The sequence below is a fragment of the Gopherus flavomarginatus genome, chromosome 3, assembly GCF_025201925.1.
Source record: "Gopherus flavomarginatus isolate rGopFla2 chromosome 3, rGopFla2.mat.asm, whole genome shotgun sequence".
NCBI lineage: Eukaryota > Metazoa > Chordata > Testudines > Testudinidae > Gopherus > Gopherus flavomarginatus.
The window spans coordinates 284,624,013-284,637,622 of NC_066619.1; the positions used below are offsets into that span (position 1 = coordinate 284,624,013).

At 52.4% G+C, this 13,610-nt stretch overlaps 1 protein-coding gene across 7 annotated transcripts in view; it reads right to left on the reverse strand.

Annotated features, from left to right (window-relative positions):
- The window catches only part of DYSF (dysferlin), a 326,279-nt gene that overhangs the window by 147,673 nt on the left and 164,996 nt on the right, over nucleotides 1-13,610 (reverse strand). For all 7 annotated transcript variants that reach the window (XM_050943290.1, XM_050943287.1, XM_050943285.1 and 4 more), the window contains 2 exons: nucleotides 12,714-12,856; nucleotides 8,703-8,876 (listed from right to left, as the gene is read on the reverse strand). In XM_050943290.1, the coding sequence (XP_050799247.1) occupies nucleotides 8,703-8,876; nucleotides 12,714-12,856 (317 nt within the window). The remainder of the gene's footprint in view (nucleotides 1-8,702; nucleotides 8,877-12,713; nucleotides 12,857-13,610) is intronic.

Genomic DNA, 13,610 nt, shown 5'->3' on the forward strand with positions numbered 1-13,610 from the left:
AGAGTTGTTCCTTGAGCTCTTTTGCACATAGTACAATTAACGGCCTTTCTGAAAGCAGGCTTCCCAGCCCTGGAGACCTCTGGCTGGTGCATTTTCTTCACTGCCCCTGGCCAGTGTGGTTCTACTATATACCCTGCCATGAGAAGGCAGCTCATGTGTCTCAGAGGCCCATTCAAAGCGAGTGATTTCGGCTAAGTCAGCCAGTTATTACCAGCTGCAGCAGAGGGGCTTTGGAGGCAGAAGAGTGGCTGCAAGGAAATGGAGTGAGGTCACCCAGTAGCTACTTGTGGCTTTTGGTCACCACAAAGTGGGCAGGGATTAGAACCAGTGACCTGGAGGTGAACATCTCCAGGACCAAGGACCGAGCTGCTCCCGATCCTCCAACATGCTGAGTATGGCCAGTGTGGTGCCATGAGGCTGAGGAATTCGGCACCCACCATTGGGTTGGAATTTCCCACAGGAGTCTAAGGGAGCCAGCTGCCAGCTCCGGTCAAATTCCAGCACCAATTGGAAACCAAACTCCCTTAGTCCCCTTTGAGGTCCCAGCCCTGGCATTTAATGTGGTTTCAATGATGATGCAGATGATTATCCAGCTCACCAAGGCAGACAGGGTGGTAACGGGCCAAAGTGACGCACAGTGAGACTCCACTGCAAGGAAATCAGCTAGAGCAGGGAAGACTGTGGCCCAGAAACCCCAAAGTATCATGCACACATTCTTGTATCAAAGACAAATTCCTTCTGGTCATGTTTGGTATGATCTTCCTGTTGGAAAACAACCCTTGTAAATAGTTCAGTAAATCCGTGCCGGGTGCTGGCTTGTTTCGTTCCCCTTTGCACTACAGTGCTCACTGGGCTTTGGTTTCCCTGCAACAACATGACGCGCCGTAATTTGACCATCTCGAGGAAGCTATCCCACAACCACAGAAGGGCACGGAAGCATGGCGCTAAGAATGCAGCAGGTAGCAGGAATTTGATGGAACAGGCAGAAGGGCTTTGGGAGGCCACTGTAGTCAAGTGCCTGCCCAGTCCCATGGCTGGCAGACAGCCAGGGTAAAACCAAAGTTAGCAGATGCACCTCCACTGCTGGCTCAGCAGCTAGAGCCTATTGGGTCCAATGGGCTTTGGATCTTCCTAAAGCTTTCTTAATGCTCTGCAGTGCCCTGTAGGGGAGCCAAGGCAGTTCCCAGTCCTGGCTTTCTCCTCCTACTGGATTTTTGCCCTTTGTTTTACAACAGTGACCCCTCTGACCAGGTGAAGAAACCACAGAAATCAGAGCTGGAAAAGATCGACAAGGTTATCCAGCCTGGCCCATGGTGGATGGTTTCCATGGTGCATTTACTGATGTTCTGTCCAGGGTGGTTTAAAAAATGAAGCTTCCAAATTTTCCTTTTGAGAGACTGTTCCACAGCCTATATCTCCTCGCCGCCTTCAGAGTCTTCCTAATATTCCACCTAAGCTTTTCTTCTCTTCCTTTCATTTTACCCCATTACTCTTATTTATTCTCTGCTGCATCACGCTAAATCCCTCTTTCTACTTGTGTCTTTCCCCTTCAAACATGTGCAGACTTGTTTCCTCAGTTTGGCACAGAAAAGCTACAGCAGGAATTCTGTCTGGTTGATTTTGGTCCAAAAGTTGATCCTCCTGGAGTAGGGCTGCCTACATTTGGCTTTTTGCTGTAGGAGGCAAATACCATAACCCTGCCTCATGGTGATGACACTGCCTCCTCCTGACATGACATCATTCGCATTCCTCCCCAGAGATAGCTGCATTTGCTGGGCAGGGGAATGAACCCTAAAGCACCCAGGGGCTCTGAGCTTTCTGGATGGAAGACAATATATAAATATACAGTATTACTGTGGCACAGAGCATCCTGGAAAACATATAAGTCATGCAGGAATGAGACCCAGTTAGTGAGGAGTGCTGGAAAAGGCATGAATCTGCAAAACCATAAAGTATAGCAAGATCATTTATAAAGCAATCTGCAAAAAAACCCAAGTAACCACAGAAAATGTGGCCTCTAACCCCAAACTATGAGGGCATAAAGGCAAACCAGAACGACCTACTGCAGCTGGGAATTCAGAGAGCTGAGCCCAAAGACTTTGAGAGCTTGCTTTGAGCTATTAAGCCTGTCTCTGAGCCAGACCCATAGCTGCGGCGTAATTCACCTGCTGGGCTCTTCACAGCAGAGCAGAATAGCTCAGTCCGACAGCGGGACCGTGCCCGTTCTTCTCACCATCGCAGCACAAATACACAGAACCCAGCTGCACAAGGAGCTGGTGCTTGAAGAGAAGGCGTCGTCTTCCCCCCTGCAAACAGGAACTCTGGAGGAATGGGGTTGCCTCTAGTTCATGACGGAATCTAGGAGACAACACTGGAACGGCTTACGTAGAGACATGATGGTTGTCCATCGCTTAGAGTTCAAGTCAAGACTGGATGTCTTTCTAAGATGTGCTGTAGCTCAGCCAGAAGGCAGGGGCTTGATGCAGGAATCATGGGGTATGGGCCTCTGTTCTAACTCTTGGTTTCCGGAAGCCCAACTTTGAGGCCTGATTTGAAGACGTTCCCACCACCTACCATTCCAGCTGCAGTCAGGGGGAGGTGAGGGCGATCATTAGCTTTGAGACTCAGACTTTACATTCCAGCTGGGCCTGCTGGACCCAAGCTGAGCAGAGGTGGCAGCGCAGGGGCATGGGGGCTGCGTCTACGACACAGAACAGTGCAGGAGCCGGCATTTAGGCAGACCAATTTTATTTACAGGCTAATGAAACTGAAATCAGGATCTGAGTGCGGCTGGGAAAGCCCTTGTAAAACTTCAGCACTCGAGCAGGGAGGGCTGCAGGGGATTGAAATGAGACCGAAAGAAACGCGGCTAGATGTCTAAGCCTCGCCTCCTGCTGGGAAAAGCGGAAACAGGAGATGGTTGATTGGGGAACAGCAACATGCAGTTACAATGGCATCTGAACCCCCCTTCCCCCAAACTCAGTTACAATGGTGTGCATACACACACTCCAATGGCACACTGACATTGGCACGCACCCCCAGTGCAGTTACAACAACTGCACTCCCACGCACCCCCAACACACAATTACAATGGCTTCACACATAGTTACAATGGCAGTGCACACATATACACACTCACCCTCCAATGCACAGTTACAATGATTACACACCGGACAATGCATAGTAACAGTGGCAATGTACACACACGCACACTCCAACTGCAGCAAACATACTACTAACAGCTCAGTTACATTGGCGCACGCGCGCACACATATCCAACACACAACTATAAAGGCAGCACAGACATACACACTCATACACCCCAACGCACAGTACAGTGGGAGCACACACACTACAGCACAGTTATATTGGGGCAGGCGCACACACACTCCCCAATGCACAGTTACAACGGCAGTGTGCATGCACACACACACACCAAGGTGCAGTTAAAATGGCAGCACACACACACACTCATACCCACCCACAGACCAGAGTGCAGTTACAGTAAGACACAAACACTCAAGGCACAGTTACAATGGCTGTGCACACATGCACACACACACACACACTCTCCAAGGCACAGTTACAATGGCAGTGCACACACACACTCTCCAAGGCACAGTTACAACGGCAGTGCACATGCACACACACACACACACTCTAAGGCACAGTTACAATGGCAATGCGCGCGCACACACACACACACACACTCTCCAAGGCACAGTTACAATGGCAGTGCACATGCACACACACACACACTCTCCAAGGCACAGTTACAATGGCAATGCGCGCGCGCACACACACACACACACTCTCTAAGGCACAGTTACAATGGCAGTGCACATGCACACACACACACTCCAAGGCACAGTTACAACGGCAATGCGTGTGCACACACACACACACACACACACTCTCTAAGGCACAGTTACAATGGCAGTACACATGCACACATACACTCCAAGGCACAGTTGGCACACACTCACACACACACACACACACACACACTCTCTAAGGCACAGTTACAATGGCAATGCGCGCACACACACACACACACATACACACTCTCCAAGGCACAGTTACAATGGCAGTGCACATGCACACACACACACACTCTAAGGCACAGTTACAATGGCAATGCACGCACGTGCGCACACACACACACACACACTCTCTAAGGCACAGTTACAATGGCAGTGTGCGCACACGCGCACACGCACACTCTCCAAGGCACAGTTACAATGGCAGTGCACACACACACACACACACACACACTCTCTAAGGCACAATTACAATGGCAGTGCGCGCGCGCGCACACACGCACACTCTCCAAGGCACAGTTACAATGGCAATGCACACACGCACACACACACACTCTCCAAGGCACAGTTACAATGGCAGTGTGTGCACGCGCACACGCTCCAAGGCACAGTTATAATGGCAGTGCACACACACACACACACACACTCCAAGGCACAGTTACAATGGCAATGCGTGCACACACGCACACACAAAGGACCCTCTTTTGCCACGCTGCTTACAGTGAACTGAGCTGCCCTAGAGACATGCTACCCACCGTTGCTCTCCTTCTCCTCCTCTCAGCTTCCTGTCTCTCTGTAGATTGCGAGGCTCTACAAGGCAAGGGCTACCCCTGCCCAGATGTTTAGCAAGCACCCAGCACATCGAAGACTGGGCTGTAAAATCCAGCAATAATAAAATGCACTGAAACTAGTTCTGTTTTCTTGTTTTAACTTTAATCCACAGCTATCCAGGGAGATCACTGCTGTCACTTTGTTGTACCCCAAATTTTTCACTGCAACAATGGGGCTGGAACTCCTGGCTCAAAAGTTCATGATCCTGACAATGCTGCTAAAGGAGAATCTCCATCAAACTGCAAGCAGTATAGAGCCTATGACACAAAGTTGAGCAACTCCGATTATATCAAGAAAAGGGCAGTGATGCACATATCCATAATAGTAAAGGCAAGGAGAGTACAGCCTACAAGAAGGTGATGCTCCCAGCTCATGTAGACCCATGTGGAGGGTCTCCTAGGGAGGCAGGAGAACTGGATTCTAGCCCCCAGTCTGCCATTAACTCAGTGTGTGACTTAGGAGAAAAGGCTCAGGGGGTAGCTGTGTTAGTCTGTATCCACAAAAACAATGAGGAGCCCGGTGGCACCTTAAAGACTCACAGATTTATTTGGGCATAAGCATTCGTGGGTAAAAAAACCACTTCTTCAGAGCATGGAGTGAAAATTACAGATACAGGCATTATTATACTGACACATGAAAAGAAGAGAGTTACCTCACAAGTGGACAACCAGTGTTAACAAGGCCAATTCAGACAGCGTGGATGTGGTCCACTCCAAATAATTGATGAGGAATGTCAATACCAACAGAGGGGAAAAGGCTATACTCTCCTGGTGCCACGGATCTGCTGCTTCCCTGTTATCCTAACAGGGACTGACTAACAAGAACCTGGCCAGAAGGGGTCACTTCTTGACAAGGACTTGACAAATGCAGAGTTGAGTGTGGCTGAATAGTGGGGGACAGAGCAAGACTAGTGAGGCCACAGGGGGGCACTAACAAATCAAGCCTCCCCCTGTCCCCCGCATATGTTAGACTCCCAGTTCTGGATGGGAAAACTTTGGAAATCACAAACAATCTCTCAGACAGGGAACCTGCTTCCCAACCAGCCCTGCTCCAGTCTTCAAAATGAGCATGAAAACGTGGCACTCTTCTCTGCCCACCAAACCTAAACTGGATCCAAATTCTGCAGCTTGGGTCGATCTCTAAGGAAACCCCCCTGAAAACAGTAACAAAGGAATGTCCATATCGGTATCCCCATTGCGCTGGAGGGGACACTGAGGCACAGAGAGGGAACAGGACCCGGACAAGGTCACAAAGCAAGTTAATGGCAGACCATCATGCTTTACTGCCCCTGTGCTTGTGTGACACAACTGCCCTCTACAGCAGTGTTTTTCAAACCATGGGTCACAACCCACTACTGGGCCAATGGGAACTGGGGTGGGGGGTGGTGCCTGCAGGCGAGAGTGTGCGGAGCCATTTGTGCGCCTCCACCTAGGAGCCGGACCTGCTGCTGGCCACTTCCAGGGCACAGCACGGTCCGCAGTGCACCCTGGCTGTGCTGCTGACCAGTAGCCAGTTGAGGTAAGTCTGCGCCCCAATCCTCTGCCCCAGCCCTGAGCTGCTCCAAACCTGGAACCCCTTCCTGCACCCCAAACCCCTCATCCCCAGCCCTGACCCCCTCCCGCACCCCAACCACCTGACCCTGCCCTGAGCCCACCCCAAACCACTCATACCTGGCCCCACCACAGAGCCTGCACCCCCCCAGAGCCCTGACCCCTTCCTGAACTCCAACCCTCTGCCCCAAACCTGAGCCCCTCTCACACCTCAAACCCCTCACCCCCGGCCCCACCCTGCAGCCCTCACCCCCACACCCCAACCCTCTGCCCCTGCCCTGAGACCCTCCCACATCCCAAACCCTTCATCCCCAGCCCCACCCCACAGCCCTCACCTTCGCACCCCAACCCTCTGCCCCAGCCTTGAGACCCTCCCACATCCCAAACCCTTCATCCCCAGCCCCACTCCACAGCCCTCACCTTCGCACCCCAACCCTCTGCCCCAGCCCTGAGGCCATCCCACACCCCAAACCCCTCACCCGCGGCCTCACCCTGAAGCCCACACCCCCACGCGCCAACCCTCTGCCCCAGACCTGAGGCCATCCCACACCCTTCATCCCCAGCTCTGTTGGGTCACAGGCATCAACAATTTTCTTCAACTGGGTTCCCAGAAAAAAAGTTTGAAAACCACTGCTCTACGGGATGGAATTGGACCTGGTCAAGTGCCAGTGATCATGGCGCCCCCTAGTGGACCCAGTTGGCTACAGGCTAAAAGCCATGAAATTAGTGCACCAGTATGAATGTTTTGCACCTTATTATCTGGAATAATAATGCAACACTTTACAGCACTTTTCCAACATTAGATAACTAACTAACCCTCACAACTATCTGATGAAGTATCATTATGCCATTCTATAAGTGGAGAAACCAAGACTCAGAGGAATTAAGTGAGTGGCCCAAAGTCAGAGCGAGCGAGCAGAGACACTAGGAATAGAACCCCGGAGTCCTGACTCCTAAGCCTGCGTTCAGAGCGTGCGACTCTTCAGGGCATGCAACAGTTAAGATGAGTCTCCGGAAAAACCACAGGGTCGATGTGAATATAAAAAACCTGACATGATTGAATTCCATGTAGTAAGTTGTTTAAAACTTACCACCGAGTTCAACTATCAGACAAAAAGAAGGACAAAATGTAGCATGAAGAAGAAAAATCCAAAGGGGGGAAAACCCCTATAATAAGGGCTTTGTGCTGCAGTGGTTGTTTCCCATTTAGCTATTGGAAAAGCCAACGGATTATGAAATCCAACATATGAAGCAAGCCAGCATATTAGTTAAACAAATAATGGAAGGACCTAGAGAGCAGATAACAAGGCTGTTTGCAAGCCTGAGCCCTGAGGTGGGACTCACAGCTATTCAAAATGGACTGTGCAAACTGTGCCGGCTCCTTTGATGGGGACGTGTCTCTGAGTCTAGGGGGATGGGTCCAATATTTCAGCGGTTTACTGAATTTCTCCTATATGGGCCTGTGTTGCATTAGAGACTGGGCCCACACCACCACCTCTGCCCAATCCTGGGGAAGTTCAGATTTGGATCCAAGCATCCAGGCTGATCTCTGTGTCAATAATATAGAGCTGAAATGCACCCTGAGATCTACGTACCAAGGCAGGTTGGAGCCAGAGTTTATGATTCTGGAGAATTTCTGGGTTTCCTTGTTGACACTGCTGAGATTCTACTGTAGATTCAACAACAGTTGAGTGGGATCCCTGCCCTGGCCGATGGCCAGATTCACTGCCAGTGCAGCTGGGACTTGAACTGGGACCTTACAATGCTTAAGCAGCAGCTCTGCTGGGACAGCCTCTCCCAAGCCATGGTGTCAAGCACTGTGTTGCCTTCGCCCCAGCTGGAGAGCCCTCTTCAGCTCCCTTTCTCACTATCCCGTACAGGTACGCTGAGCAAGTCTGCTGAGCAATCCCCCTGAGCCTGGAAGCCAGACTCACTGGGCTAAATCCAGCCCTGGTGTAACTCCAGGGAGAGACAAGGATGACTCTGACCCACCCGTGTGTTCATCGTGCATGTTACAGCAGCACAGACCTGACCCGGTAAGCACGTGTTCCCATGACTTCAGGAGGAGCCAAAAGGAGAGTGGCACCTTGGCTGAGCCAACTGGAGTTGGGTTGGTAGAGACAGAGCCAGCCCCACACCCTGCAGTTGCCTTTAGTCGAGCAGCCAAAGGCAGACCAAGATCCAGTGGCTGGGAAGTGGGAATATTCTTATTGGAAATAAGGTACAGGGAGGGTGATTAACTACTGGAACCGCTGCCAAGGGCCAGGGTTCTCCATCACTTGGAGTCCAACGTTCTTCTGAAAGATCTGCTCTAGCTCAGCCAGGCTTGCTGCAGGAATCACTGAGTGAAACTCTCTGGCCCGTGGTTTGCGGGAGGTCAGACCGGATGACCCAAATGGTCCCATCTGGCCTTACAATCTATCAAATAATTTGGATCTGAATTTCCTGGCTCTTCCGAAACCTCAGGACTTTTAGCAATAAAATCTGCACGCGTACCTACCAAAGCGCCCTCCAGGGCAAAGACAGCGGCTGCTCCGGTGCGCTCCAGTGGCTCCATGCGGCGCCTCCAGCGACGGCGGCGGAAGGTGTCCGTCTTGCGGTAGTTGAGGTGGAACTTCCAGCCAAAGAGAGAGGCATATTCCCAGCCCTCACCTTCCAACTCCTCCTGCTTGTGCTACGTGGGGGCAGAGAGCAGGGGAGTCACAGCGCTGCAAGGAAGGATTGTCTGCAGGGGGACAGATCTGCTCCCCAGCCCCCTCCTGGTTAATGCTGATGCCAGGAGCTGGACTGACCTCTGGAGAGTGGTGGCAAGGACTCACAGAGCAGGCCCAGGACAAGCAGCCACAGGGCAAGCTTCCTACATGCTCCCACTGAGCTGCCCCATCCCCCCAGACCCATTCTTTGCTGGTAGTTGGAATGGGTGCTCCATTGGTCCAGTTGCTGGTGGTTCTTTGGCATTGATCAGGAACTGTGCTGAAACCCCCAAATTAATCTGACGGCACTGCAGAGCCATACAGAGGACAGACTTTCATTCACTACCATCTCCTTTGCACCCCAAATAGGGATAATTTACTCACTACTGATGTGTAGCTACCTCTGGGGTGAAACAAGGCCACTGTTTACTTAGGCCCAGATCTTCAGAGGTATTCAGGAGCCTAACTCCCATTGATTTAAATGGCAATTAAGTGCCTAAACACCTTTGAGGAGCTGGGTCTTAGCCTGTAAGCTCTGGGTGGCAAAGACCATCTGTTCATTGTATGTGTGTACAGCACCTAGCGCAATGGGTCCCTGATCCTGGACTGGGGTCTTTAGACCTGGCCCCACTACACATAATAAATACGCCCAGTCAGTGTTTCACACCACTCCTAGGAGCAGTGGGGAAGAGAGAAAGAAGATCATCTGCACCTGACACTGCAGGGGAACTGAGTTAGGCAGAAAGTAATTGAGCCCCATTCTAATGTTGCCAGGCTGCCAAAGTCAGCTAACACCCTGATTCTTACCACAGACCAGCCAAGCGCTTCGCTTCATGGCTCATCTGACGCAGAGCACGAGCTCAGCTCCGACTCGAGGGGAAGGGAACCACCTACCGAGTCCCCCACAGCACCCTGTTTTCCTTGGAGGTCTCCCCTCCAAGCTGAGGAGCCTGGGGGAGCTGCTGCAGTTGCAGGCCAAGGCACTTTGACTACAGACTTTCCCACTGTAAAGGTAAAAGGTTTCTCTCTTCGCTGCCCACATCCCCTGTGTTTCTCTGCCTGAATCTGATACTTCAGAGCTTGACAGTATGTTTCCTTCCCTGCCCCTCTTTGGTTATTAGCCAGTGAGCAGGGGGCTCCTGACGGGTCCTCGCTGGTAAACATGGTAGATACCTTCTCCCTAGACCCTCTGCACTGGATTTACACTGAGATGGACAGCGGGGCAGAACTGGTAATGGGAGCTGGAGGCTCCCAACTCTCGGTCACTGTTTTACATATGGCCGGGGATCAGAAAGTCCTTCCCATGTGACAGGCCTGTAAAATGAGTCAGGCAACTCAGTTCCCTGCCCAGCAAATCTGAGCTCCTTGGAGGATCGACTAGACCCTGGAGACAAGTCCCCCTCTCTTTGGATTACAGCTAAGGCCTGGGGTTGGTGGGGGGGAAGCTCTGCCTGTCTTCTGGATAAGAAGACGACATCGGCATCCACTGTAATATTATCACTCAGTATCTGTATGGTGGTAGGAGCCGGCTGAGATCAGGCCCCATTGTGCTGAGAGCTGGACAAACACATGGCCATAGACAGTCCCTGCCCCAATGTGTTTATAATCTAAACAAAGGCAGGATTCCTATCCCACTTCGCCAGAGGGAGAACGGGGGGTGGAGAGAGCCTAAGTGACTTGCCCAAGGACCCCCAGGAGGTGTGTGACAGAGCTGGGACCTTTCACCAGCACCGAGTTCTCTTCATCCAATACTAAAGGGGAAGGCTCTTCCCCTGCAGGGCTGGCTGGCAGAGCTTAGGTGCCCTGGGATGATTTCAGAGGCTGCCGTGCCATGTCGCTATCCTATCGGAGCCTCTGGAAAGCCACGGGGGCCTGATCACCCGCTGTGCAGCGGTCTGGCAGTCAGGTCTCCCTGCATGTTCTAGTGAAAGAGGACAAGAGAAAATCTTGGGGGAGTTTGACTGTCACAAGCCTCCAGGCTGCAGCTGTTTCAACTGCATTCCTGGGTCAATGGCGACACCTAGCGGGGGGCAGCAAGACAGCGGGATGCTGGGAGTATTTCAGAAACCCAGCCCTGGGCAGAGCTGCCGGCACAAAGCCTGGATCCCCCATGCCCACAGGATCTGATCTCCGGCCGTGAATGTACGGGCTAAATGGGCTCCAGTGGCATCTAAGTCCTTGTGCTAGCCTCTCTGCACGGGGGTGGATCTCACCCTGGCTGAACAGCCTGCTGCACATATTCCACCATAGCCAGGAAAGCTTGGGCGGGCATGCACGTGAGATGAGGGGGGCGGGTGGTACCACGTATGAGAAGGAATTGAGGAATTGGGTGCTGGCGAAAAGTGCCAGCACTAAACAGGGTCCTCTGCTTCTCCACATCAGCTACGCTCACTGCCCTGCTGACACATCCTCACCCAACGGGGCTCGGGAGTCAGAGACAAGGTCACCTTTCATGCCTCAGTCAACCCTTGGCTTCTCTCCTGAGCCTGCCGGCAAAGGTTCCCCTTCCCCACTGGGACCTGAGTCACGCTTCTCAGCCACTCCCAGCCTGCGATGGATTTAAAGCTACAGCCTGAGGAAAAGGGCTCCATGCTCCATTCGCAGCAGCAACACCTGCTGGAATCCTTCTGAGTGGTGTTCTGGTTTTTAATTACGTTTAAAACAAAATTCCATTCTAGCGGACATCATAGGGAGCAGCAGGCGCTCAGCCGGAGCGTCTCAAGCTGCTCATCTGAAAACAGAGCCATGCCGACATGGCAGCTATTCATGCAAATCTGATCCTGGACCTCTCTTCTGCAATCGCCCCATCTGTGCAGTGGGGGACAACAACCCTGACGCACCTCAACGGGGACTGGAATAACTGGCCTTTGTCAGCTGCTCAGAGACAATGGGCCGGCTCCTCAGCTGGAGTGAACTGGAGGAGCTCCATCATCTTCAGCTTAGCAACACCAGCTGAGGACCTGCTCCATTGACTCCAATGGAGCTACGGCCGACTGACACCAGCTGGAGACCTGCCCCATTGACTCCAATGGAGCTACGGCCGACTGACACCAGCTGGAGACCTGCCCCATTGACTCCAATGGAGCTACGGCCGACTGACACCAGCTGGGGACCTGCCCCATTGACTCCAATGGAGATGCGGCCGACTGACACCAGCTGGAGACCTGCCCCATTGACTCCAATGGAGCTACGGCCGACTGACACCAGCTGGGGACCTGCCCCATTGACTCCAATGGAGCTACGGCCGACTGACACCAGCTGGAGACCTGCCCCATTGACTCCAATGGAGCTACGGCCGACTGACACCAGCTGGGGACCTGCCCCATTGACTCCAATGGAGATGCGGCTGACTGACACCAGCTGGGAACCTGCCCCATTGACTCCAGTGGAGCTATGGCTGACTGACACCAGCTGGGGACCTGCCCCATTAACTTAATAATAAAACCACAGCAATAACCTCACAATTGTTCCTATTGTATCAGTGTCCCAGGTGCTTCTGAGGCTGAGGGGAAGCCAAGGTCCCTGCCCAGAAAAGGATACCATCCAAGGGCCAAATTCTCTCCCCCTACACAAGTAGAGTCATACCCCACCCCAGAAGTCATACTATGTAGCTCTCAAACAGGGCTTTCCATCAGACCTCAAAGTGCTTTGGAAAGGAGGTCAGTAGCATCGCTCCCATTTTACAGACTGTGAACCTGAGGCAAAGTGACTTGCCCAAGGTCAACCAGCAGCCCAGTGTCAGAGCTGGGAACAGAGCAACACCAATGGACCCCATTTGGGGATCTAGCCCTAGGTATTATTCTCTAGGATCTCCATACCTTTTTCAGAGCCTCCATCTGCTTAAGGTCCCTCCTGCGGAGTCGCACCCACCGCCGGCGCCGGCTAGTGTGGTACATCTTCTCTGCTGGCACCCAGGCCTTGGGCTTGCGGTCTGGCGGGATAGCGATGCCGTACTCCCAGCCTCAGAGTAAAGGAGATACTAGGGTGAATGCAGGGATCGGGCAGCTGCCTTTGCATCTAACCCCTAAGTCATTGCAGACACTTTCAAAATCAATTTCAGTTGGGGATTTCCTAAATAACAAAGCTCACTTTCCAGAACCTGCCTGCAACATGCTTTGAAAGTGTGCGTCACTTTCCCCTCAAGTGGCTGGCCACACGGAGAATATCAGCCTACTACTGCTGCTGGATGCCAGAGTTACCCCTTTAGCTCAAGTGCTAGAGGCTCCATGCTTTGGACCAGATGGCCCTGGGTGCGCATGCTCTATTGCTGATGCATGCAGGGGGCTGCTCTGTGGACATTCAGCTCTAGAGTGTGACCTTAGAACAAATCCCTCTAGAGCATCCAGATGGTTCCCAGCTTTTCTGGTCATATGTCCCGGCTGGTTTGCAGTCCCCCTTTGTCCATCTGGGAGGGCTGAGTGGTTAACGTGCTGGTCTTGAACTCCAGTGGGGTGTCCCAGTGTTGCCTCAAGACCCACTCACAGCAGCTTTGGTTTGGCTGCCAGGTTAAGTAATCTGATGGTCCCTTCAATAAGAAAGTATGTGATGGGGTGCCTACCCCTTCCTATGGGAGCACACTACCCAGCTGACTGCTTCACACAATCAGGAAGCTGAAATCCAACCCAGTTGCATCTCACCCTCCTCCTAGTAACCCCTTGTGTTCCTACACATTCCTTTCCTCCTTGGCATTCACACCCTTCCAAGGCTCAGCAGCC